The sequence below is a fragment of the Uloborus diversus genome, chromosome 7 (assembly GCF_026930045.1).
Source record: "Uloborus diversus isolate 005 chromosome 7, Udiv.v.3.1, whole genome shotgun sequence".
In the NCBI taxonomy this organism is placed as follows: domain Eukaryota; kingdom Metazoa; phylum Arthropoda; class Arachnida; order Araneae; family Uloboridae; genus Uloborus; species Uloborus diversus.
In genome coordinates this window covers 85,951,649-85,978,173 of record NC_072737.1, presented here as the reverse complement: position 1 = coordinate 85,978,173, position 26,525 = coordinate 85,951,649, and the positions used below count along the sequence as shown (strand labels likewise).

The 26,525-nt window shown below is 34.6% G+C and overlaps 1 protein-coding gene across 2 annotated transcripts in view; it reads right to left on the bottom strand.

Annotated features, from left to right (window-relative positions):
• Window positions 1–4,193: 4,193 nt before the first annotated feature.
• LOC129226470 (nuclear factor interleukin-3-regulated protein-like) overlaps window positions 4,194–26,525 on the bottom strand; it is a 35,065-nt gene continuing 12,733 nt past the window's right edge. The window contains exons 1-2 of one of the 2 annotated variants that reach the window (XM_054861077.1): window positions 23,054–24,410; window positions 4,194–10,759 (exon numbers count right to left, since the gene is read on the bottom strand). In XM_054861077.1, coding sequence (XP_054717052.1) covers window positions 9,290–10,744 — 1,455 coding nt within the window. In that variant the 5' untranslated portion in view covers window positions 10,745–10,759; window positions 23,054–24,410 and the 3' untranslated portion in view covers window positions 4,194–9,289. Of the gene's footprint in view, window positions 10,760–23,053; window positions 24,411–26,525 lie in introns of those variants that run through there. The other variant, XM_054861076.1, reaches the window with a different exon arrangement.

Here is a 26,525-nt window from a genome sequence, read left to right as displayed (position 1 = left end):
TGTGTTAAAAATATATTAGAATGGGGGGGGGGGGGGTTATGACTACCTCAACTGCTTTTTATTTATTTTTTATTTTTTGATCGCTTTGTGGTTGGTAATAGCAAGTCACTAGCTTACTTTATCCGTCATCGTTGCTTAAAATTAGGGTTGTCCTATTTTGTCCACCATAGAAAAAACCGGCGGAAAAAACCTGGAAAAAATCGTCCCGAACAAAATGCCATTTTGTCCACTTCATCAGTAAACTGAAAGTTTTGAGGTAAACATTTAAAGTTAAAAAAATAATAATAATTATATAGATTTTTCCTATTCAAGTAATGTTTTAATATAAAAATAACATACATAAATATGTGTATAAACAATTGATTGTAAAGTATTTTAAAGTGAAAATTAAAATGTAAGATCAGTTGAAGTTTATATAAGTGTGTTAATAAATCAAATGAGTGTTTAAATAAATTATAAGGCATGTAATAGCATTTATAAAACAAGCACATCAGCTATAAATTTTAAGATGTTTATCTGTGATATGGAGGTTTATTGCCCATAATAAGTTTATTTATAAAAATAAAAAGTAGAAATAAAAAGTTTTTAAAGGTTGGAGTTTCAAAACATTAAAAATTATATTAAAAAAAAGAAAGAAAAGAAACTACTTGATATTAATAAAAGAAATGTTGGCATGAAGTGAAATCTGTTTTTTAAATACAAATACAAATGTGATGATCAGCAACAGGCTCTGACTAGGCTGTTCCCCTAGTCAACTTATTAGTCTCCAATGAAGGTTAATGGCCCTTTTAAAGCTATCTACCCTCTTGCCTATTATAACATCTTCCGGTACACTGTTCTATGTACCCACAACTCGACTAAAGTAGTAATTTTTCTTAATTTGTATGACATTAACATATCCATAAAATATGCTGAGTACATAAATATTTTACTATGGGGTGACATCAATAAAAACTCGACAAATATAACAGTTAAAAAATATTTTTAGTCTATAAATCTTTGTTTTGTATGTATGTCTCGAGGCATTTCATTTGACTTTCCCATTGAGTTTGTTTTCTACTACTGTATATAATAGTCTAATCATGCCCAATAGCTATTCATTGTTAAGTTTTTTACTTTTAAATAAATTGTGATCTAGAATTAGCCGCACCAGTGTGTAATTCATTTTTTTTATTAGATTTATGAAATTCTAAACCTAATGATTCTATTTTAATTAAATGATTAATTCATAATAGAAAATGTACTTTTTACACAAAAGTGGACAAAATAGCAACCTTGCTCAAAACGTTTTATAAAAACTTTAATTAACACGTGAAATGTCCCCATGTATCACATCATGCATTTGATAAGAGTTTGATTAGCATTATTTTCAAGACGAATTTTGAAAATGTTTTGAAACAGTATTCATTGTTGGTTCTAATATTAAACGTTCCATTAGTGGCAACAAAAATAGGCATCTTTACTGAGCTTCCTTTTTTTTTCCTTAAAAAATCATTTATAAAACATTATGATATCTGATGAAACATTAATAGCATTTCTTCATTTAGGATAATTTATATTAGAATGTAATTCCTCATAATATAAGAAGCTAAGAATTAGGAATGTTATAAAATATGATCCTTTTGGAATAAGATAAATATTATATAACGTTTTACTTTTAAGACATCAAAAATATTTTTAAATTCTAAACATTGAAAATAAATCTTTAACATTTTTGCAACAATATTTAATGTACGAAGTTTATCTTTTCTTTTGTTTCGTAAGAATACGTCCTGAAGATTGAAGACTACGCTCTGAATCTAAGGAAGCTTTCCGAAATTTTGATGCAACTATTTTGTTTTTAATATTTTTGAACATGTTGGTCAACAATTAAGTTTCGTTCTAGGTGGCTAATACTCAATTTTTACCACCGTTTGACTTTTTTCTAAATTGAAAAAAATCTATAACTCTTTTAGTGTTAAACACGATTTTTTCCCTCCCCTCTGATGAAGTTTGTTTTAACGAATATGTCTGCTTGTTCAAAAGTTATGAAGATATCAACTTTCTCGTATTGGTTCAATGTTTTAGTTTACTTTCGTCTATATCCGAGGCATAAAAATTTTCCTAGGGCTGTGGAATTAGCTGATTTTAGGGTAAAAGAGTCAGAGGCTTTAAAATTCTAGGAGTCGGAGTCAATCAATTTTCCACCGACTCTTCCTCCATTATTTTTGCTTGAACTGTATTACCCTTCCAGAAAGTTCTTGGAAAAGGAGGACTATCATTTCTGAAAACATTAATTTAAAACCGTTAAAATTAGCATCTTTTTTGATTTCAACATTTTAAATAGTTGAACATATTTAAAATGTTGGTTAATCGGAAGAACGATTTTATATATGCATGATGGAATTTGTTTGGAACCCAAGTTATATAAAACTGGAATTTAAACCATTTTTTACAAATGATAAACAAAATTCTCAGCTCCTCACGCGATTTAAGTATCGGAAGTCGATCTGAAAATTTTCAATGATTTAAAACTGTTATATGTTGCCATCGTCTATTCGTTAACTAATAAAATACTTGAAATCAAATTCAACACGGCTTCTAAAATTATTTACAATTTTCGCTATTTATTCTGCAATTGCGAATAGAAAAACGTAGTAGTAGCGAAAATATACGATCCAGAAATTTATACAGAAAAAGTTTCGTGATGATGCTAAAAAGCAATTTTTTCCCGGAGGTGAAACACAGACCTGTAGTATACAGGGACTGTGAACCATTAGTCAAAGGAAGCTTTTATGATCGGTCTTTAGATGTTTATTTGTTCCCGTCAAAAGTGTTTTCTTCTTCAAATTGAATAAATAAGTAAAATGAAATTATGATAAGTTATGTATGACATTTTTTACATTTAATAATAATTTTAGGATCCAGAACCCATAATTTTGCCTTTGAAAACTGGCAACTCTGGAGTGTATTTACAATTGTTACTTGTTACATTTTGCTCATTATTTTTTTTTTTAAGCTGGGAAAGAGTTTATGATTAGTTGTTTATAATATTCTGTGTTTATTTTAAAGTTTATTCACTTATTGATGATATGAAAATAACTACGTGTCGTTAAGTTTGAATACTGTTGTAAAAAAATTACGGAAAAATTTAACTTGCATAGTTTTTTTTTTCTAAAAATTAAGTTAAAAAAAAGTACTAGTCTGTGAAACTTTTTCAAACTTTACCGATCCGTGGTTCAAAAATAGTTGAGAAAAGCTGAAGTGATGCATTTTTCAAACAATAATAATAAATTGGAGCTTTACAGTTAAAGTTTCGGTTCATTTTCTCAACCGTAATATCTTAGTTTTCATCCAGAATTTTGAACAAAGCCATCTAAATCTTTAATTTTATGACTATATCCCTTTGGTAGCCTGAAGACGGTTTTATACTTCCTGTTTCTTCTCTTCTTTTCCTCCACCAGTGTATAGTTTTTCTATCAAGAACATCTTGCCTACTTCGTCATTTTTTTCTCCTCCACCACTTTTAAAAATCGTTCCCTCAGATCCTCTCTTTGGCATCATTTTACCATAACTAAAGCAGTATTATACCTTTTTACACTCCTTTGAGGAAACCTTATTTCGGTTAGCTATAGTGGGTTTTCTCCCGTTTAACAGGAGCATATTGGCAAAGTTCTCATCGACCATGGAACAAAAATCCTCGACGCAACAGTACAGTTCATGAAGCAGTAATTTACCGTCCTAAAGCCAGGGCTAAGGCAAACCTACACACTGTGAAAAATTGTGTAAACTTACTCCGTAAAAGCGGTGGCAGCTTAGCTGCCTCCAGAGCAATGGAGTAACTTAACGGATAAAACTGGAGAAAAACTCATACGTTATACACCAATTTTATCAGTGAAGTTACACCCTTGTTGTGGAGGAAACTAGCCGCCGGAATAATGCTACACAAAGTGCAAAATGCTGCCACCTTATTTACGGAGTAAGATTACACATTTTTTTTTTTTTTACAGTGATACAATATACCGACAGTTTGATGGCACTTTTAGTCACACAGTTTTCACTCTCAGATTTATTGAGATGACGTCTGCCTCCAGCTCAGTTATTCACTATTCCAAATTAAGGAACCCATAACAAGTACGAAACTTCAGTCTCTGGATATGATCGATTCATGGTTTCATGCAAAATTTGTCCAGAAAGCAAACATGATGCAGGCGTAACATTAATAAAATATTTTATTTACTCAACATCACTTTCAACATCAATGACATCAATGCAAATGAATGTAAACTTAGCAATAACATAACGATTTGGGAGGAGAGGACGAAGGGTCTTCATTGAACATTCCATTTGTATAAGAAAACACATTCACGGAGAACATTAATTAGAACGTATTACAATACTGCGTTTCGAAAGTCACTACAATAAGACAAAACAAACCATTTACGCATTCTAGACTAGTTACGAAAAAGAAAATGTAATAAATATTACTATCGCAAAATGCTTACTGAAAAATCATAAACGAAAAGTGAATATAAAAAACAATAACAGTTCCAAGACGAGAATTCATTGTCACGATGATTTGGTCACGCATACCATTCACAACATCAGAGAGACGAGTTTCACAATTTGTTCTGGTGAACAATTATAACTGTACACAACCACAGGAATCTTCTTCATACGAATAATATACAGAACAGCATGCAACGTCGAACCACCACAGTAAAACTAGACATGAAGAAATTTAATGAATCATTACAAAGATCATTGACGTTCCATTTTTTTCGATAGTAGAATTCTGATGTATGCAATGGTGACTTTATAGCCAGAATGTAAGGGTAGGGGTTAATCTTAAAAGTTAAGCTGTCAGGTGTAATGAACACATGAAAAAAAAACCCTAATGATTATTCTTTTCCTATTGAACAATACTACACAATATTGTCAGAAATATTTTTAACGCCACTAAAACTGTATTTCGCGCATTAAAAATAAAAAAAAAATAAGGCAAGCATTTTTTTCTGCTTTGTATTTTTATTCTTTTAGCGAACACACGAAAAAAAATGTAACCTGAAGTTTAATTAATTTTTCCTGTCGAACAATACTGCACCATACTTAAAGATTAATTTTGATTCTTTAAATATCTGTTTTTACCTTTTACAATCAGAGATATTTTTAGCGCCACTACAACTGCATTTCGGGCATTCAAAATCAAAAATTAAGGCAAGCATCTTTTCCCGCTTTGCATTTTAATAACAATTTCGCATCTTGGCAGATAGGATTTTTTTTAAAAATATAATACATATGTATTATATATATATATACATTATTATTTTAGTTTAATTATTTTTAGTTATTATTTTAGTTTAAGTATTTTAGCTATTTTTGAAAAATATATAAGGTCAAACATTCTAAATGTTAAAAATCAAAATAGTACACATCTCTTCTTTCCCATAGTCATTCGTCTTTTGAAAGGTCTTTTTACAGAATTGATCACTATTATGATTATTTACATTCGTTGGCTAGCTTTCTGGTTTGTTTTCAAATTCCTACATAAAAAAGACGCAATGATCGAATGTACTTTAACATTGTGTATTTCAGAAATTAAATATTTCCCCCCTACATCTTGCTAGTGTTGTCGGAAATACATAAGACGGAGAACGTGGATAATTCCACGTTCTCCGTTAGAGCTTCAGGAAATAGGACAGATATTTTGAGTTTAAACACGACGGAATGAAAATCAGCATTTGACATACATCAGAATTTTCGTTTAAAAGCCAATGGTATGATGAATTTGCAGATTATAATACATTTGCGAAACAGAGCTTCTCAACGTGTTAGTACATAGTATTAAATAAATATTTTAAAAATTAAATAGATAAGCTCTCACAGACATCTTGATAGAAAGCATTCACTTAAAGGAGATAAATTTATTATTTTCTATGTTATATATGAATTTTAACGTAATTAAACGAATTTAATGATAAAATCGGTTGCAGATAAGACTTCTTTCGCGTGACTTACAAAATTAAGGAACAAATGTGCAAATTAACTAACAGAATCCTACACGAAACGATTACAATTTTTTCTACAGAATGCGTTGTTTTCTTCTTTTTTAAATTTTTTTTAATTTTTCTTCTTCCTAAATAAATTAATCTTTCAAACATGAATTTACAAACGAAAATTTGAAACATATTTTCGTATGAGGTAGAGTTATATTTAAAAGAATTTTAAGTAAGTGCACAAAGATATTACAAAAATATAATAAATTCTTCTTCAGTTCGTTCAAGTAGTTCGATATATAATATAGATTTTCAAATGCAAAGCTCAAAACATTAACAGTAAAATAAAAAGACGTGGATTCACGTTTAAAGTAGTCAGTAAACATTGAAATTTCATTCAAAAAACTTTGAGACATACGCATTAAAATGAATATTTAAATTATTAATACTGTGGTTTCCTGTAGCAAATAAGTTATTTTTTACCCGTTAAAAAAGGTATAATTTTTAAACTATCTTTGATTTAATGTCTATCAAATAAAAATATAACCTTGAAACTGCCTCAAATTTAACATTAATACTTTTTTTAACCAAAAATTTAAAACTTTAAGCCTCTCTTTATATTTGCGCATATTTCCTTTAGGCTACTCAACTATCAGTTTGAAAACTACTGCCTTAAAGAGTACTAATTTTACAAAAAAAAATAAATAAATAAAAAATGCAAGCGATATTAGACGAATAAAAGCTCATGTGAGGTTTACACCATAAATTTTTCGTGAATGATCTGTAAACATTATTAAATACGTTTCAAAAACACGAACTTCAATAACAAATAATTGATCCCTTATTGGACTTAGCTCATGAGTATATTTATTACAAATGTAACTTGGAATCTTTATGTCAAAATACGGTTTTAAATCTTTGATGAAACTAGACCTGTTTGAGCAAAGTGAACTGTTACTTTTCTACAGACATTAAGAATTAATAAAATATTACTTCATGACAATCACTCGACGATTTACAGTTGATCAAATAATTTGTTTTCACTAATAGTGTACTTACACAGTCTAACTACATCCACTTCAACCGAACACATCTAGAAAGGATTTTTGATGTGGAAAACATGATTGAAAATAAGCATGACGTTATAGGTAGAATTTGAAATGAAAAAAATCATCATATATGTCATTGTGATAGTAAATTAATGCTTCACAAAAAGTTAGAATAATATCGCTGTTGAATAAAGTGACAATACGTCCCGAAGTTTTAGTATTCGTGGCGATTTTTTACTTTTTTTTTTGTGGCTCCAATTGATAGCATGTAACCCAATTTACCCTGAAAAGGAAATTATCATTCTCCAAATCAAAGTCTGACAAAAATTGCGCGAATTTTTATGGTAAGATGTAAAAAAAAAAGTTCTAAGAAATTCACATGCCTCAAAGAAACACGAGGCTACTTCTTCGAAATAATTTAGAAAGGAAACAAATTTGTGATTAATTTAAAAATGAATTCATTTCATCTTGGTTTATTCTTTATTTAAATTATGAATTTCATTAAATTTGGGATGAATTAAAAACCACATTAACACCTAATAAAAAATTTGTGCGAACTTTTATTGTAAAATGAAAAAAAAAAAAAAAAATCTAAAAAACTCTTATGCCTCAAGGAAACATAAGGCTATTTCATCGAAATAATTTAGAAAGGTTACAAATTTGCTTAGTTTAAAAATGAATTCATTTCGTCTTGGTTTATTTTTGATTTATTAAAAACTTTATCTTGTTCTTAATAAGACTTAAATTAATTATTTTGATTTGTAAAATATTTTTTTTGTTTCAAATCGAACTTCGACATCTGGTCACCTTACTCTTGAGCCATGAATATTTTATTCTCAATACAGTTTTACACATTATTTCAAAAACCTTTTCTAAATGAGTTGGGATTTGAACTACAAGCTAGCAGATATGTACAAAGAAAAGTATGACCTGAAACGGCCATTTAAGTGTTTTCTTTCATATTCCTCACTTTACGAAGGACTACCTAAAAAAGCTAAAACTCACTTTTCTTATATAAACTAATATATCATGTCAAAGCACCAATAATATTTTATAAAATAGTTTTCAATACAAACGTATTTTTAAGTGAGGAAGCAAGAAAGATATTAAGTTGAAGCCAAGGAAATAAATTCTGGAATTCATAAAATATTGTTGTTCTTAGGATTTAGTTTAATTTTTTTTTCTTAGTTCCGCTAATATTTTGTAACCAGTATCGTTGTGTTACACTAACGTTTGAAAGAATTATTTTTAAGATGCAAATATAATATCTATATATGAGGCAGTGAGAAGCAAAGGGATGTAAGTGGACATTTTCAAGTTTTGAGTAAAATGCGTAAAAAGATTACGACTTAGGTACGCTTTCATTGATTTTTTTTTTCTAAATTATGTTATACAGCATCATCTACCAGGGATACCAGTACTATCTCTTGCCCCAAGACAGAGGAGGGGTTGTTCACCTACCATTTTAACTGGTTATCTCCAAATTTTTAATTTTGCCACTTGCATTCCTTTGCTTCTCACTACCTCTTATATAAATAATGCAAATTCGTTCACTTTTAGTAAATAAATTTCCATTCTTTTTAAAATTTTAATTAAAAATCAAATCAAATTTTGAAGTGCTTTAAAGATTTAGATTATATTAAGAGCACATGTTGGCTTAGTGCCAAGGTAAAAATGTGCTGATTTGAGAGTTACATTCAAAACACTTTTATTTTTTAAACATATCAATTTCATTCTTTTTTCAAATATTTAAGAATTTTTTTTTTAATTTTTAAATAGAAGATGACATTTATAGAATAACAAGTACATTTTTTGCGTACAAAAACATACATGACTTAGAAAATGAGAATATAAAACATTTTTCAAATTTTGTTGCCTTTATCATGATTGTTACTCTTGAGTTTAGTTTGGCACGAATATTAGGTTCACATGAAAGAGAAAATGATACGTATTTCACAAAAAAGTTTTTTTGCTAAAGGTTCATGTACGTATAAAGTTTTAAAACTTTTCTTCATTTTCTTCACAATTGTTCAGTGAAAGCTAAACGAAAACATAAGAAGCAAAGTCTACCAAGTTTTGAAATGCAGAAGTTTGAAAATTTCATTTTTTGTCCAAGGTGAAAACTATTTAAATAAATGAAATGAAATTTTGAAATTTGGATAAAGAACATCATCAATAAGTTTACAAATGATTTTGGACTACAATTTCGGTGGATATTTCTCGCAAAGAAAGTGCCTCCCAAAAGATGCAATTTTGTTGAAGGTTTTAATCAACAGTTTGAGGTTCTTGAATTTCAACGAGGTTTGGTGATGTTCTGTTGCTATGTGGTGGAGTTTTAGAAGGATCAACAGTATTTTGAATGTCAATGGGAGATGGTCTGTTGCACAGCAACATGTCTTTGAGTCCTGCCACTTCAGAAGCCAGCTTTTTAAGTTCAAACCTCAAATGCAAGTTTTCCGTTTGAAGTTCACTACTGATGCCTTTGCTTCTTCTGGACAATCTCGGCATTTTACGAGGGGGTGCCGAATCGGGAGACAAGTCACCACCATTTAGCTTGGGAACAGGACTCTCTTTACCATGACCGGTACTACTATCTCCATCAGACGATGTATCTTCTCTAGCACTGCTTCGACCACTGTCTGGATAAGACGGGACAGGAACATAAGCATCTTTGTCTGAAATCAATGTCTTATGACGTAGCTTGAGAGGCAGGCAGTGATGCTGGTGCACCTGAACTTGGAGAGGTTCGTCAGCTGATGACCAAGATTCCTCGGCATTGGGCGACGCTCGTGGTGAAGCTCTTGGAGAAGGGATTTCTTGATGGTTGCGATGATTGTGATTATGATCAAACTCGCTTTGATTGATATTACCGTTTGCTGCAAGACGCTGTATGACCTGTTGGTGTAAATGATGTTGATGCTGTTGATGATTCATCAACAATGCCTGATGATGTTGCGACTCCTTAAGAGCATTTTCGTGACATTCCTGCCACTGAACAGGATCCATCATGTGTAAATGAGGCATCATGGGATGGACTTGATGCTCCGGACTACCACCATTGGTGACGTGGGAATGACTCAAGAGCCCCGATGAGTTGTTCATCATTCCAGTTTCTGCAGCCATGCTTCCATTTGGCATGAGTGAGCTTAGTAACTTGCTTCTGCGATTTCTCACTTCTACAGGAGGGCAAGGGAGATGAAGCTGCATCTGCTCGGAAGTGACCAGTGATTGAGGAGGTAAGGAGAACTTATCTCTCAGAGCTACCAGCTCTGCCCTGAGAAGTGCATTTTCCTTTGTAAGCTCAATCATTCTCGTTTCCAAGACCATGTCGTTCAGTCTTCTTTTTTCCCTGGATCGCTTAGCTGCTTCATTGTTGCGTCTCCTGCGGTCCCAATAACTGTCGTCTTTCTTTGCGTCAGGTATGAATTCGCGCTGCTTCCTGGCTGGGAAGAACTCCTTCCCCTTCAGGGCAGCTGTCAGGTCAACTGGAACTTCACCGGGACTGCTCCACGCAACTGAAGTCGGAGCGCCGGACGTCGGATAAGGATTAGGAGACATACTACTGGTACTACTGCTCGGGCTGATGGGTGCGAAAAGAGTCTGCACCGAGTTCGCAGTCGAAATTGAAATGCTTGCCGAGCTGTATGGTGGGGATGAGGGCTTTAACTCAGTTAGTCGAGATTTGGTCAGCGGGGGAGGTTCAGTAGCAGTAATCATCATCTTGAGCAGAGAGTTCTGTGGAAAGGAAAAGAAGTTTTTTAAAGGTGCATAAAGTTTGATTAAAAACAAGTATATACACTAAAAAATACACAAAACATTTCTAATCGAATTTTTCTGTCATCCCACGGGAATTAAAACATTTGAAACGCGTTTAATACGAAGACATATTCATGATCGCCGAGAACCGAGGCAGGACATTTATCAGTTTACTCACCTGCCCCACCTCCCCCATAAAACTCATAAAACTTTAACAACTCCTATTTCGATCTAAGCCTCACCAAGTGCCAGGCCCTTAGTTTCTGATTAGGCTGCCATAGCCTCTAGTTGGTCCTGAACACATTCGAAACGAATATTCTATACAACAGGAATGATGTCTGTACGTCTGCTGTAGCTTTTGTTTCAATGAACTAAAATACAAACAACAAAAAGAAACAGAGGAAAAAAACGAAAAAAGTTTTCATCTACGTCTGTAGTTAGGTGGATACTAGAATAGGCTAAATCAATTGTAGAAGGATGATGAAACATATATATTTATCCTCAAAATTTCGTTTCTTCCATAACTTATTCATTGTTCTCATACGAGCGATTTCTTTGCCTACAAAAGATTATGTTCTTAAATGATGACTGTGTGCGACTGTTGTCAAATTCGACATAAAAAAAGATTAAGTTCTAGAAAGTTATTTTATTTATTTATTAATTATTATTATTATTATTATTTTATTTATTTATTTATTTATTTATTTTTTGAAAAAAATATAAGAGATTTCTGTCTTGAAAACAGCTGCAGCCCTACTTCGTAAAATTTTGACGACACTAGTTCACTTTGAGTAATTTCAGTTAATTCCTTGGGGTTGATACTTTAACACCCCCTTCACTTAGATTGCTATCTTTACACTCGTTTGCTGTCGTTGTTTTATCCGCTTAAAGAAAACAAACCAAACTACAAAATTGATTGCTTTTACCTATAAAATTGGGGGGGGGGGGAAGAAAACGAAAAATGTAAAATTAAAAGATTGTTAAATAAAACTGCAAATACAAATGAGGCAGTGAGAAGCAAAGGGATGCAAGTGGACATTTTCAAGTTTTGAGTAAAACGCGTAAAAAAGCTTACATCGTAGGTAGGCTTCAATTGAATTTTTTTTTCTAAATCATGCTGAACAGCAGCACCCTACCAGGGCTACTACTACTATCTCTTGCCCCCAAGACCAGAGAAGGAGTCCACCTACCATCTGCACTGGTTATCTCAAAATTTTTAATTTTGCCACTTGCATCCCTTTGCTTTTCACTACTTCAAATAATAAATTTATCAATTAAAAAAAAGTGTCAAACAAAATTTGAAACGAACCTCGGCAGTTCATCTGCTTTAAACTAGAAAGCAAAAAAAGCCCTTAAAAAAATCTAACTCTATAAATTTTTAACTTGCACCATAAATGAAAATCATTTTAACTTATTTTTCCACTTTTAAGCTAAATTATTGAATTCTATTCTTGATATAGATTCAATTATACTTTTTTTATTGTGCATCACGTCGTGAAATTTAAATGTATTTGTTTTATTATTATTTTAATTTTTGAACAAAAAAAAACGTATTTTTTACAACTAAATGAACTTTGATTCCATTGATGTTCTAAACCAGTGGTTCTCAACCTTTTTCAGCCCATCACCCCCCTCTAGAGGTTAACTGATACCTATCACCCTAAAGCAGCCAAAAGTTGGCGCTACATAACATCCATAGTATTGAAAATTTAAATATCTAATTTTAATTTGAAATAAATTGCATATAACAAAGCAATTTTATCCAATAACTTTCTTTTAATGTTAAAGAAATATATAAAAGTACCTTTTTTATGTTTTTTTTATTCCTATCTTGAATCAAACAACTGAGCTATTTGAACGGAAATACTTAACTCATAATGGCCATACTTTTCAAAATAAGAAGTAAATATTTTTCATGGAATTATTTTCTTTTTTAGATTGCAAACTGGGGGGAGTTGAAAACACTAACACTTTATGAATTTTTAATTTAAACTTGGCAATGAATAATGAAATAAGTTCTTTAATGCTTGAACTGGTGTGAGGAAGAAGCTCGCTTTAAGTAGAACTGGAATTTTTCTTTTTAACTCGTGATTCCTTAATAACGAATAAATACCTTTGTGCTGAAAATTAAAATAATCAATTATCCAACGTATTGAAGCACAAAACAAGCAAATTATTGCAGACACGTGTTTCGGTGTTACAAGGAACACCTTTTTCAATGCTAAGAAGTGTGAGCTTCATATTGTTACAAATCCTGTAAATAGTAAATATTGTAGGAACGTAACCTGTAAATAGTTTCCCGTAATGAATATACAACCCCTTTTTCATTCGGCTAAAGTATACGACCCCTATTTTCTTTCTTTTCATGGATAACGGTCAACGCATTTCGAGAAGCGTGTGGAATATTTGAGAAAATTCTTTTCGGTGTATTTAAGCCGTTAGCGATGGATAAACAGTTTAGTTTCGATTGAGGATTTCGAACTGAGCGTGTGTATTTGCTCTGTTTATAGCGAGGCATTTCGCTGTGTTGTTTTCGTATTTGGAAGTAAATACGTGTGTAAACGTTGAGTTTACGGTGTTGTGTGATAATTGCTTAATTGCTGATGAATAATTTAGCAGTTGTTGAAGATCTTTCCTGTACATAGTGTAAATAAATTTCCTGTGTTTTTATCAAGAACTGTGTTTTCATTTCAAGAAAGTGGAAGTCGCACCGAATCCGTTACAATTGGCGCCCAACGTGGGGCTTCTTCTGGACTTTCTTGGAGTAAGTGACTTTGGACATTTTTTCATAAAGACTTTTTTTGAATTAGGACTTTATTTTTATGGTGATTTCTCGCGCAATGGATGAACAATTAAAACAACTTCTTGACGCAATCACCTCTGTGAAGAGTGATATGGCGGCTAATCAAGAACAATTAAAAAATGATATGGCGGCTAATCAAGAACAATTAAAAAATGATATGGCGGCTAATCAAGAACAATTAAAAAATGATATGGCGGCTAATCAAGAACAATTAAAAAATGATCTGACTGCAAGTATGTTGGCAAATCAGGACCAGTTAAAAAGCGATTTAACGGTGCTGAAAGAGGACTTAACGTCTAACCAAGAAGAAATTAAAAACGACCTTATTTCGGTAAAGACTGTGATGGAAAATAAATTTAATGACATAGAGCATCGAGTTGATGCTATTGAAGAAAAATTTAATGCCGTTGAAAGCCGATTCAATGCTGTAGAAAATAAATTTGAAGATGAAGATAGAAGATTTCATCTACTTAAAGAAGAGATCTTTAAGGACGTGGAAAGGAGATTGGCGACCGCGGAAAGCAGCTCTGTACAGTTTGGCGCTCCCACATCGGTTGCTCGACCGTCCATTAAACTTGCCACATTTGATGGGAAAAGTTCGTGGCAGGTGTACAAGACCCAATTCATGATAGTGGCGGAAGCGAACGGATGGGACTCTGCTACCAAGGCCTGTCATCTTGCAGCATCCCTGAGAGGTGACGCAGCGGACATTCTCCAGACCCTTCCGGACGGCCAGCGCCTGGATTTCGCCGCCCTCACATCTGCGTTGGAGCTTCGCTTCGGTGAGAAGTGCCAGAAAGATTTCAGCCGACTCCAGTTGAAGTCCCGTTTCCAGAAAACTGGGGAAACCCTGCAAGAGCTTGCGGCGGACATCGAGAGACTGTCTCATCTTGCTTTTTACGACTGCCCTGCGGATGTTCGAGACAACCTGGCACTCAACTACTACATCGACGGGGTTCGAGATCCGGAAATCCAGAAAGCTCTACGGATGGCGGATGTCAAAGACCTGAATTCTGCCGTTGTGTATGCGATGAGATACGAGGCTGCCCAAGAAGCAACCCGTGTGGATCGCCATCTAATCCGGACTCAGGAAGCTGATGAGTCTGATTCCAGGTCGTCCCACCTCGCTGAACTTGAGAGACAACTCGGTGACTTGACAAGACATTTGAGCAGCATAACAGCCCAAAAGAAACAAGAGCAGAAGTGCTGGAAATGCGGTAGTGAAGGACACCTGCGAAGGAGTTGTCCGGCTCGCCAAGCTACGCGAGGGAAGGAAATCACCACCACTAAAGCTCTGCAGATTTCCTCTTCTAGTAGTGGCAGTGATGGACTTTTCATTTACGCACATGTAAATGGGAACCCCTGCAGACTGATTGTTGACACTGGAGCCAATGTGACAATCATTGGGACAGATGTGGCTCGTGAATTTGGATTGAAACTGCTGTGGACATCGCCACGCGTAAGTCTCCAGACTGTGACAGGTGACAAAATTGAGATTGACGGTAAAGTGGACTTGGAAATAGTGTTTGGGAATGCCACCTACCATCATACGGCATTCGTCGCTAATATCACGGACCCCTTCATTCTCGGATTGGACTTTTTGAAGAAATATGACTTCACTCTCGACTTCAAGACTAATGAGCTGCACTCGATGAGAGAAGACATAGCCGTTTTCCCTGCAGAGAGTGATGTAAAATCCGCTCATCAAATAATAGCTCAAACAGATTTATCGATTCCCTCAAGGTCAGAATCATTAATACCTGGCTCCCTTGAAGAAAGCAATAGTTTTCGATTTGGACTCATTGAATACCCTAACCTAAGCAATAGCCTAAAAGGAGTGCTGGTAGCATCTACGCTTGTGGACCTTTCTAAGGATGTAATTCCTGTGAGAGTCGCCAACGTGAGTGAAAGGCCAAGGAATATCCGGAAAGGCAAAGTGTTAGCAACTTGTACTCCCGTAAACTGCATCATTAGAAGAATCAATTCCCCCGAGACTGTGTCTTCTGAGTCCTTGACATCGAAGTTAATTGGGAGTGCACCCTTATCGAAGGATCAAAGAACTGCTGCGGAACAATTGGTGGACGACTTCAAGCATCTGTTTTCATCTACATCGGAGGATGTTGGCCGTACGAATTTAACGCAGCATAGGATTTACACTGGAGAACACCCCCCTATTAAACAGCATCCAAGACGACTACCGTTCGCTAAGAAGGAAGAGGTTGAAACCCTTCTGAAAGAGATGAAGGAGAATGATGTAATCGAACCGTCATCCAGTCCTTGGGCCTCTCCCATCGTCTTGGTCCGAAAGAAAGATGGCTCCACCAGATTTTGTGTCGATTACCGACGGCTAAATGAAATCACCAAGAAAGACAGCTACCCTCTTCCACGGATAGACGACACCTTGGACACTCTTTCCGGACACAAGTGGTTTTCGACCCTGGACTTGAAGAGCGGCTACTGGCAGGTTGAAATACACCCTGATGACCGAGAGAAGACAGCGTTTACAACTGGACAAGGCTTGTGGCAGTTTAAAGTGATGCCCTTCGGCCTCTGCAATGCACCAGCTACGTTCGAGCGTCTTATGGAGACAGTGTTAAGAGGACTTTCCTACGAATCCTGTCTGGTGTACTTAGACGATATCATCATCGTGGGACGCAGTTTCGAAGAACATCTGGCAAATCTTAGGAAGGTGCTGCAAAAGCTTAAGGAAGCCAATCTGAAGTTAAGCCCGTCCAAATGTAATTTGTTCCGCCGGGAAGTGAACTACCTTGGTCACATCATCTCTTCTGAAGGTGTACAAACCGATCCAGAAAAGGTATCTGCTGTCAAGGGTTGGAGTCGTCCCGAAAACATCCATCAGCTGCGAAGTTTTCTGGGGCTCTGCACCTACTACAGGAAGTTTGTAAAGGGTTTTTCCAACATTGCACGACCTTTGCATAAGCTGACGGAGAGCAAGCAAAAGTTCGAATGGTCCAAAGAATGCGAAGATGCATTTCTACGACTGAAGGAGGCTTTAACATCAACGCCTATCCTCGCCTATCCTCAGCCTGAAAAATCCTTCATCCTGGACACTGATGCGAGCCACGAGGGCATCGGAGCTGTTTTATCCCAAGAAATTGACGGAAATGAACATGTCATCGCTTACTGGAGCAAATGCTTATCCAAGTCGGAGCGAAATTACTGCGTCACCAGAAAGGAGTTGCTGGCCATAGTGAAAGCTGTAGAACACTTCCATCATTACCTCTACGGCAGAAAATTTCTGCTTCGGACAGATCATGCCTCGTTAACTTGGCTTTTGAACTTCAAGAATCCAGAAGGCCAGATAGCCAGATGGATACAGCGGCTCCAGGAATATGACATGGAGATCAAGCATCGAAAAGGGTTATCTCACGGTAATGCTGACGCTTTATCAAGGAGACCCTGTCCTGAGAACTGCCACTATTGTTCCCGAATCGAGAAACAGTATGGAACGACTAGCCCTACCGCCTATCAGGTGACAGTGACTCCAAGGTCTTCAGAACCTGATCCATGGAGTGACGACCAAGTTCGAAAAGATCAACTTGAAGACCCCGACATAAAACCAATTTTGGAGTTCATGGAGAGTGACAGTCGGCGACCTAGCTGGCAGGACGTTTCCATCTTTAGTCCTGCAACAAAAAGATACTGGGCTTTATGGAACTCACTCCATTTACGGAACGGCGTGCTACACCGGAAATGGGAATCTGATGACGGCAAAGCATCTAGGTGGCAGTTACTACTTCCCCGATCAAGGATTTCAGATGTTCTGAAAGAAATACATAGTAGTGCGACTGGAGGACATTTTGGTGTCTTGAAAACCCTCAATAAAGTTCGGGAGCGCTTCTTCTGGAGCAAGGCGAAGGATGACGTGGAGAAGTGGTGCCATTCTTGTGACGCCTGTGCTGCTCGTAAAGGACCGAAGAAGAGAAGCAGAGGGAAGCTACATCTGTACAACGTTGGAGCTCCTTTCGAACGAATTGGGATCGACATCCTGGGTCCTCTACCAAGAACTGCTGATGGGAACAAATACATTCTTGTTTCCATCGACTACTTCACCAAATGGCCGGAAGCATATCCCATTCCAGATCAAGAGGCTACCACCGTAGCAGAGACTCTAGTCCAACATTGGATCTCGAGATACGGAACACCTTTGCAGATTCATTCCGATCAAGGGAGGAATTTCATCTCTGCTGTGTTTAAGGGCCTATGTCAAATTTTCGGAATTGAGAAAACTAGGACAACACCACTACACCCACAATCGGACGGCATGGTGGAGAGATTTAACCGCACAATCCTCAATAATCTCTCACTTATGGTATCCAGAAATCAACAGGATTGGGACAAGAAGCTACCTTTGTTCCTGCTGGCCTACCGCAGTGCTGTCCACGAGACTACCGGATATGCCCCATCTCAGATGCTCTTCGGACGAGAGCTTCGGCTACCTTGTGATCTCGTCTTCGGTCGTCCTCCGGATGCGCCTGCATCGCCTGAGGAGTACATCCAGGATCTCCAGGCCCGGTTGGAAGACGTTCATAACTTCGCACGAGAGCGAATCAACATCGCGGCGGAGAAGATGAAGACCAGATACGACACAAGGTCTACTGGACATGAATTCAACGAAGGCGACAAGGTTTGGTTATGGAATCCCATCCGACGGAAAGGTCTTTCACCCAAATTGCAGTCGCATTGGGATGGACCCTACAAAGTCCTTAACCGACTAAATGACGTCGTAGTGAGGATCCAAAAATCACCTAATGCAAAACCCAGGGTTGTACATTATGATCGGTTAGCCCCATACTATGGCCATAGTTCATGAGTATTACGTAAACAACCATGGTTGATAACATAAAAGTTGTAGATAATTTTTGCTTTTAATGTTTAGTAGTATTTCTTGTTATTATTGTATTTTCTGTATCTGTTAGTTATTAATTAATGTGTATATTTGTGAACATGTGATAGAAGTTTGGCACCCTTTCTGGGGATTGTACTGCCCGGGACGTGCAGTCCTTAGGAAGGGGGCAATGTTACAAATCCTGTAAATAGTAAATATTGTAGGAACGTAACCTGTAAATAGTTTCCCGTAATGAATATACAACCCCTTTTTCATTCGGCTAAAGTATACGACCCCTATTTTCTTTCTTTTCATGGATAACGGTCAACGCATTTCGAGAAGCGTGTGGAATATTTGAGAAAATTCTTTTCGGTGTATTTAAGCCGTTAGCGATGGATAAACAGTTTAGTTTCGATTGAGGATTTCGAACTGAGCGTGTGTATTTGCTCTGTTTATAGCGAGGCATTTCGCTGTGTTGTTTTCGTATTTGGAAGTAAATACGTGTGTAAACGTTGAGTTTACGGTGTTGTGTGATAATTGCTTAATTGCTGATGAATAATTTAGCAGTTGTTGAAGATCTTTCCTGTACATAGTGTAAATAAATTTCCTGTGTTTTTATCAAGAACTGTGTTTTCATTTCAAGAAAGTGGAAGTCGCACCGAATCCGTTACAATATCTTGTGATTCCTTGTCTAAGCTTTCAACAATCGGTTCCAATTGCGATATTCGCTGCCTTTTTATCATTATTATTTTACTTTTTAAATACTAACACCCCCCCCCTTGAGGACCTAAATTGCCCCTTTTTGGGGGGTGATTTCCCCTGGTTGGGAACCACTCTTCTCAACCTTCTAAAAAAAATAAGAATCGGGAATATTAACTATTGTGAAGAAAAAGAAAGAGTTTATCTTTCCTTCTCGATTTTTTTTTGTAAAACATTGCGAACCTAGATCTGTTGTTCTGAAAGTATTTTATCATTTGGTAAAATTTGGAGTTACATTAGATAAATTGAGAACTCATAAAATTAAAGTTCGAGGCTTCCCTGATTGTTTCTATTCATACCTTCATTTGGGTTTTACGAAGTGTCATATTTAGCACATTACTTTTGTATAAGCCATGATTTCAATTTTAGAAAACATTAAGTTCGCTAGTGCTAAAAAATACTAGCACCAAAACCACGGCACACAGTCAGGCCAGTCATTTTGAGATCAAAAGTGGTGTCAGTCATTTTTTTTTTTTTTTTTTTTTTTTTGAAATTTTTATTGACACTATCAGAAATTAATTTTAACTTTATTTTGTTTTGTACTAAACCATTCAATTGCTTAAAATCTTGCTTTGTTGACTTCCACTCCCTAGATGTCACGTTATATTTTGCCATACAGAAAATCAACAAAATAATTAATGTGTGACAAACTGCAATGTAAAATGGTTATTGACTTGTTAATAAGTTAATGTAAAACATTCATACTTGTATAAACTTTAGGTAACATTAGTAATTTTCATGCAACTAGATAAAAATGACTTCAGTAACTAAAATTATGTACTTGATTTGGCACATTTGACCAAATAAAGGTTATTTGATATTTTGTTTCAAGAAATTTTATTCGTTTTTGGAAAAAAACTTAAAATTTCTTCTGCCATTGTGACGAATAGAAACTCAATCTTTTTCAAAACATAATTAACAATTGTGTTTTTGTTCAAAATGTTGTCTTTTTTTTTCTCTTTTTTAGACTTTCTTTTTTAAAAAAAAGAAAAGTTCTTTGAAAATGTTCCCGAAAGGAAAATAATATAATAATATTTAATAACAAGCACTTTTTTCAAAGGCCGAGAAAACACGAAAGATTACTAGCAATTTTTGGCACTGAGTTTTCTTTAACTAGCTTTTGGTTTTAAAAAAAGAACTAACAATTTGCTAGTTATTTGCTAGCCCACTTGTTTTATCAGAACTGCTCTACATTACTGGAGCTCATTCAGTTATTAATGAAATATTAAGTGAATTTTAACATTCAGTACTGATGCATACTTATTTTGCATTGTTAAGTCGAGAAGAAACCAACACAAAAATGTACACACATCAACCACTAGCGCAGCCAGAAATATCTTCTGGGGGGGGGGGGTGTTGATAAAAAAGATCTTTTCATATAAATAAACTACTTTGTTGGAATTTGCATTTATGTTAAAACCAATGACTTTGGGGGGTGTTTTCACCCCTACCTCGCTGCGCCACCGAATCAACAAACGATATTTCGGATCCTACATGGCTTTTAAAGCATCATTTTTATAACTGTGTATTCTATTACCAAATAATCATTAATTTCTGATTTTATTATGCAGAAAGCGATTTGCATTATAATTATTTCTCGCTCTCTCTCTCTATAAAAAGAAAAAAAAAGTCATTCAAAAATTTTTCATGCTGTAATGTCAATAATTAAAATATTAAGTACTCTGATTAAAGGCAGGGTTGCCCATCCTCTCAAGAGCAAAGGCGCAATCCTCCTCCTTACTACCAGAAAAAACCGTCCCTCACAAGCCAGAGCTCCCCCCCCCCCCCAAAAAAAAAGAGAGAAAAAACCTCTCAGTGAAACCTACCCTCTAGCGATTTAAATGGTGCAGTCTGCGCCATGACCCCCTGCCCCCTTCTCCATATAAGGGTAGAGTTACAATCATTTAAATTTTATTTTCACTCAGCATTTCTCTTTTATTATTTTATTAAAAGTGTATACAAAAATGTCTGAGAAACAATATTTTTGTTCATTAAACCTATCGATTTTGACTCTCTTCATAAATACACTATGTTAGAAATTTTAATAATTACAAACAGTTTTCAGATGTCTTCTTTTACAATAAAATAAAATAGAAACAAAAAATAGAAAAGGATATAACTTTTCAAATTCGTAATTTTGAAAATATCAAACAAATAAAATAATACCGAAAAAAAAAAGACTCAAACTTCAATGCAATATATTTAAAAAACTCACATTTTATTATAATTCTAACTTTAAGCAAAATATTTTTTTTTTATTTGTGCAGAACAATTAGGAAAAACAACGTGCAAAAACACAAATGGCAAAGATGTTGCAGTGTTTGAGAACAGAAGAAAGCATAAAAATATGTGCATAAAAATGAGCTCCGGAATGGAAAAAAAAATGTGTTACATAGAATGGATATCAAATCCGATTCATGTTATTATTTTTTTCCCTTCATGCCGGTGCTCAGAAATTGAAGCACCGATAAAAGGCGGTCTTCTTTAAACACGTGTTTGCAATGTTTTTGAAGTCGTCTGCACTTAAATTACTTTGATTTTTCTCATTTTATCATTTACAGTAAAAAGCTGTTGACACATACAAATAATATTTAATGTATCTGCTATTATAATTTTATTCATGTCTCTTTGTAAATTTTAGTTTATTCTCTTTTTTTTACTGTTAATTTCTTTATTCTTTTTAATTTTCCATTTTTTACTAGCTGGTAGAAAAAAAATATTTTAGTAATTGTTATTGTATTGATGAACTTCAATGAAAATAAGAACTTGAAGTTTAATGAAAATGCTTTTGCTGCCATCTGTTGTCAAACTGCAAAACGAAAACTAAACACCAGCATGCTAGAAGGAATTTTATAAACATCTTTTACTAAAATCCTAAAATAAAGTTAAATTTTATAAAAAGGGGAAAAAAAACGTGTTCTAATTACTTTGTATTATCTCATTTAAAAAAATCAATACTAGAAACAATTAGTGCTAAAAATGTGTTGAAACTTCTGCTTCAAATTCGATAAGAAGTAAATTTATATTTTGCACAAACATTTTTTTTTTAACTTATAGCCTAATAAACTAAAGAAAATATTTAACTACTTCTTCATTTATGAGCAAAATTCTAACAAAACAAGCAATGAGCAACGTTAAGAATTATTCCAAAAGTCATTTAAAACATACAAGGCATTAGATGAAATCAATGAAGAATATTTAATCGTGAAACTTAAAAAAGGGAAGTATAATTTTATTGTAAATGTCAGAAATGTTTTTAGATTTATTTAGATTTTTTTTAAATCAAAAACGCATGTAGTCAGATTACACGTATTTAATATGATGAAAGAAAGAGGATGTTTAATAAAACTTCTTTTTATTATTTTTTATTTTTTTTACACTTTTACATCTTGGTGTTGTTGCAATTGCTGTTTTGTAAACATAGAAATAACTCAACAGTCTTTTTAAATATTCACGAAACAAACCTTAATAAATTTAACATGCTATTGATATTTTCTTTCATTAAAAAATTATACATGATTTTATCATTTTCCAAATAATAGTAAGGAAATAATACATAATAAAGTTTCAGTATATTTTCCCAAATGTTTCAGATCAATCAATTTTATGCGCTCACGTACTTAGGAAAATAACAAATACAGAATATTTTTAAATGCTAAGTTGCAATTGGGGGTAAAATAAAATTTTCTGAGAAAAATTACAATAAAAATAATAACAATTATCGATTGATAGTTTAAATTGCTATGCTTTTAAGTACAAATTTCTTGCAACTAAATTATTCATTGGTCTTGTTTAAGTATTATTATTTCAAGAAAGAGATTAACGCAAATTGAAAACTGCTTAAGTGTCAGAGTGTACTTACAAGAATCAAGTTATTCTATAAAGTTGGCAAAATACATCTTCTGAGTGACTTTTTAAAAAATTCCCAGGTAAAAATATGGTGCACAGTGTAAATCCAAGAAATGTATGTGAATAATGATGACTGAAGAAAATTTTTCAAACGCAGAATATATTTGACCAACACAACATGAGCGCTAACACTTCACTAACTCTTCCTCTGGTACCGAAACTCATAATAATTGCACACAGCGCTGGCGCGCGAAAGGAGTAATGCTAATACACTAACACGAAAACGAGCCTCATGCTAAGATCTGAGGTAGGATAAAACCACGCTTTACGTTTTCATTTCGTCACGTGACCTCAACTGTATTAATAGCTCGCCAAATCCCATCGCCAAGTCCAATGCTCCGCCTCCCTTATGCACGGAAATTATTACGAGGTCTTTTTTTCTCTTCTTTCTTTTATTTCATTCGAATCTTTTTTTTTTTTTTTTTGTTATTTAGTTGGAGAGGAGAAGCGGTTGTTGCACTTTCACTACTGAAGCGACCTCTTGGAGCAGTGCGAGGTACTTTAATTCCGTTTTGAGTATCACTGACCTATTTATCGAGCATCTATCTTTTTGCTTTGTTTCTTAGTCTGAATTTGGCAATATAAAGCTTTTAATATACTGATTTGAAGGTTACTTCTCAGCAAAATAATTTCATTTTTTTGTGTGTGCCAAATTATTTCTTAATTCTGGAGAGAAGCCAGGGGCGTCTCGATCGGGGGTCACGGGAGGTCACAGTGACCTCCCCCAAAATGTCCTAATTCGGCAAATTTTATCTGAAGATTCGGCGAAATTAACTAGTTCGGCATAATTTGGAGTTCTGTTGGATAAAATTACCATCATTCCACAAAATTATGTGTTCTATTCGGCAAATTTATCATTATTCGGCAAAATTTGGAGTTCCATTCGGCAAATTAAATTAAGACTTTCCACCATCCCCAAGTTCAGGGCACCCTGAGTGAATTATTACCGTATTAACCGAAAATTGTTGCTCAAAAGAAAACTCGTTTGAATAACCAATATTTCTTCATACCAATTTCCTTTTTTTTTTCGTTCTCTCTTCCTCTCTCACTTTTTTTTTTTTTTTTTTTTGAAGTTAAGAAGCAAACTTGGAACATTTTCACAGGTCATATACTATTATGATTCCAAAACTAAAACAAGGAAAATTCATATTACTGAAGTCCAAACAAAACTTTGATCCGGTCCTTACAAAATTCTTTTCTGGATAAATTGGAGAATATCAATCGATTGACAATATTATTAGAATTCAGAAACAATACTATAATCAATTGGTGAAGTTGCCCTTATTTCTAACAATTGCCTATAAATTCAATTTTCCACCGGAATTCGTTTTTACATAGTCCATGGAAATATGGATTAAGACCACATAAATGTGGTCTTAATCCATATTTCTGCAGGGAATGCTTTTAGTTCACTTATAGTTTCTAGTTTATGATATGAATGAAGACTTTAAGTAGCACAGAAAAAGAGAGTTTGTTAGATGTTAGGAAACAAATATGCATTTACAAATTGAAGTTAGATTAATTTAATCGGGAAATTGAACATGAAAGCAAAAATATATTTTTAAAAACGTATTGACCTAACATTAACCAATAGAAGACCTTTCGGTACATTCCAATGATCATACGCGATAAACACAAAATTAAAAAAAAATAGTATCATACTCAGTAAGTTACCGCCCTAAAGCCAGGGCTAAGGCAGACATACATGAAATACACCGCCAGCTCAGTCAATTCCAGCACGAGGACTGCAGTTGCGTGCTTTTTAGCACTCATCAGGCCGGCATAGAAGTAACTGAGCTGGAGGTGGAAAACCTCTTAAGGAAGATAAGAGTGCGAAACAAACTGGTAGCTGCTGGAATTGACTGAGCTGGCGGTGTATTTCAAGTATTTCTGCCTTACCCTTGCTATAGGGCGGTAACTTACTGAATATAACTGCCTTGCCTTCAATATTTGAGTTGAACCGAACCATTGCTTCAGTCACTCGTCTGGTTAGTGCTAATTCTTGTATTAGCTACCAGTTTGAATGGCACTCTTGACTTCCTTAAGAGGTTTTCCACCTCCAGCTCAGTCATTCCTATGCCGGGCTGATGAGTACTAATAAGCACGAAGCTGCAGTCCTCGGCTGGAATTGACTGAGTTGGCGGTGTATTTCATGTATTATCATACTGTTGCTAAAAAATGAAGTTTCACTTACAACTGCAATAAACTCCGTTGTTACAAGTACAACTCAGGTTGATCAACGCCTATTGTTTCTCCAGAAGTCCCTGGTTTCATAAATATTGAATAATCAGCAGCACGTATTTGTTGTTACTATTATTATTATTTTAAAAATTATTATTTAGATGTCGAACTACAAAACTGAGGGGAAAACTAAAAGCTATTTGTTATTGTGTGCAAAAGAAATAAGTTTATTTCTTATTTTTGTTGATTTCCTTCATTGTTAGAGCCTTACCAGTAGCATAGCGGGAAAGTTTAGATCTTGGAATTAAAATACAGAACAGTTATGAAAAAAAAAATTTAAAAAAAAAATCGCCATTTAAAATGCAAAAATTTATTGCTAGTATATATTCAATCCCCTTTTGAGTGCTCTATGCCCGGTGAGTATAAAGTATTGAGCGCCACCTAGGCGCAGTAGGTAGGATAGTAGGTGATGCGCGGGAGACGATTGGATACCAGAGAAGGCACTAGGTGCATTGATCCATCGCTCCTGGAAGATCTAGAATCTGAGTATTGCGTTTCTTAATATTATATATGTTGTAAGTGTTGTTTTAAATGTAGTCTTGTGCTTTGTTTTGGCGAAATTTAATAAATAGTTAGCTGTTAATTCAGTTTTAATTGGAGCACTAAAATTAAAGTAACGACAGCTCGTGGCGTCACAAATGTTGCGCACATAAAATCGTAAGAGGATAAAGTGGGTTGCATGTACTTTAATTCCGTAAATGGAATCGCAAAATGCTAGGAATTATAAAATTTGATTTTAACTAATTAGTAGTCTTCACTCGATCATGATGAGTAGATGATTGAATTTTTCAGGTTTATAAGACCAGCGGCGAATTCACCGCGCCATAACTGCAAGGGGACCCCAAAATAGTATTGCGACAAGCCCATAAACTAAATCTGCTATTGTGTAAGACCAGAATTTGGTGCAAAAGAGTTAATTGAGGTGTTGACGCGTAAATGGAAATAGTTCTGAAACTGATACTTGCTTCTTTTCCCTTTACACAGAAGCATCCAAATTTATGAAATTTAAAATTTGTGAATATTGCATGTTGACAGAGTTCAGTATTATTAAGGAAGCATTTTTAGGTAATTTCTGGCATCGTGTTTGCATTTTCTAAAAACAATTTTTGCGTTTGTGACATGACACTTTCACATGTCAACTCCCCCAGATGGACGCACATTGTTTGACAGCAAGTCCACATGGC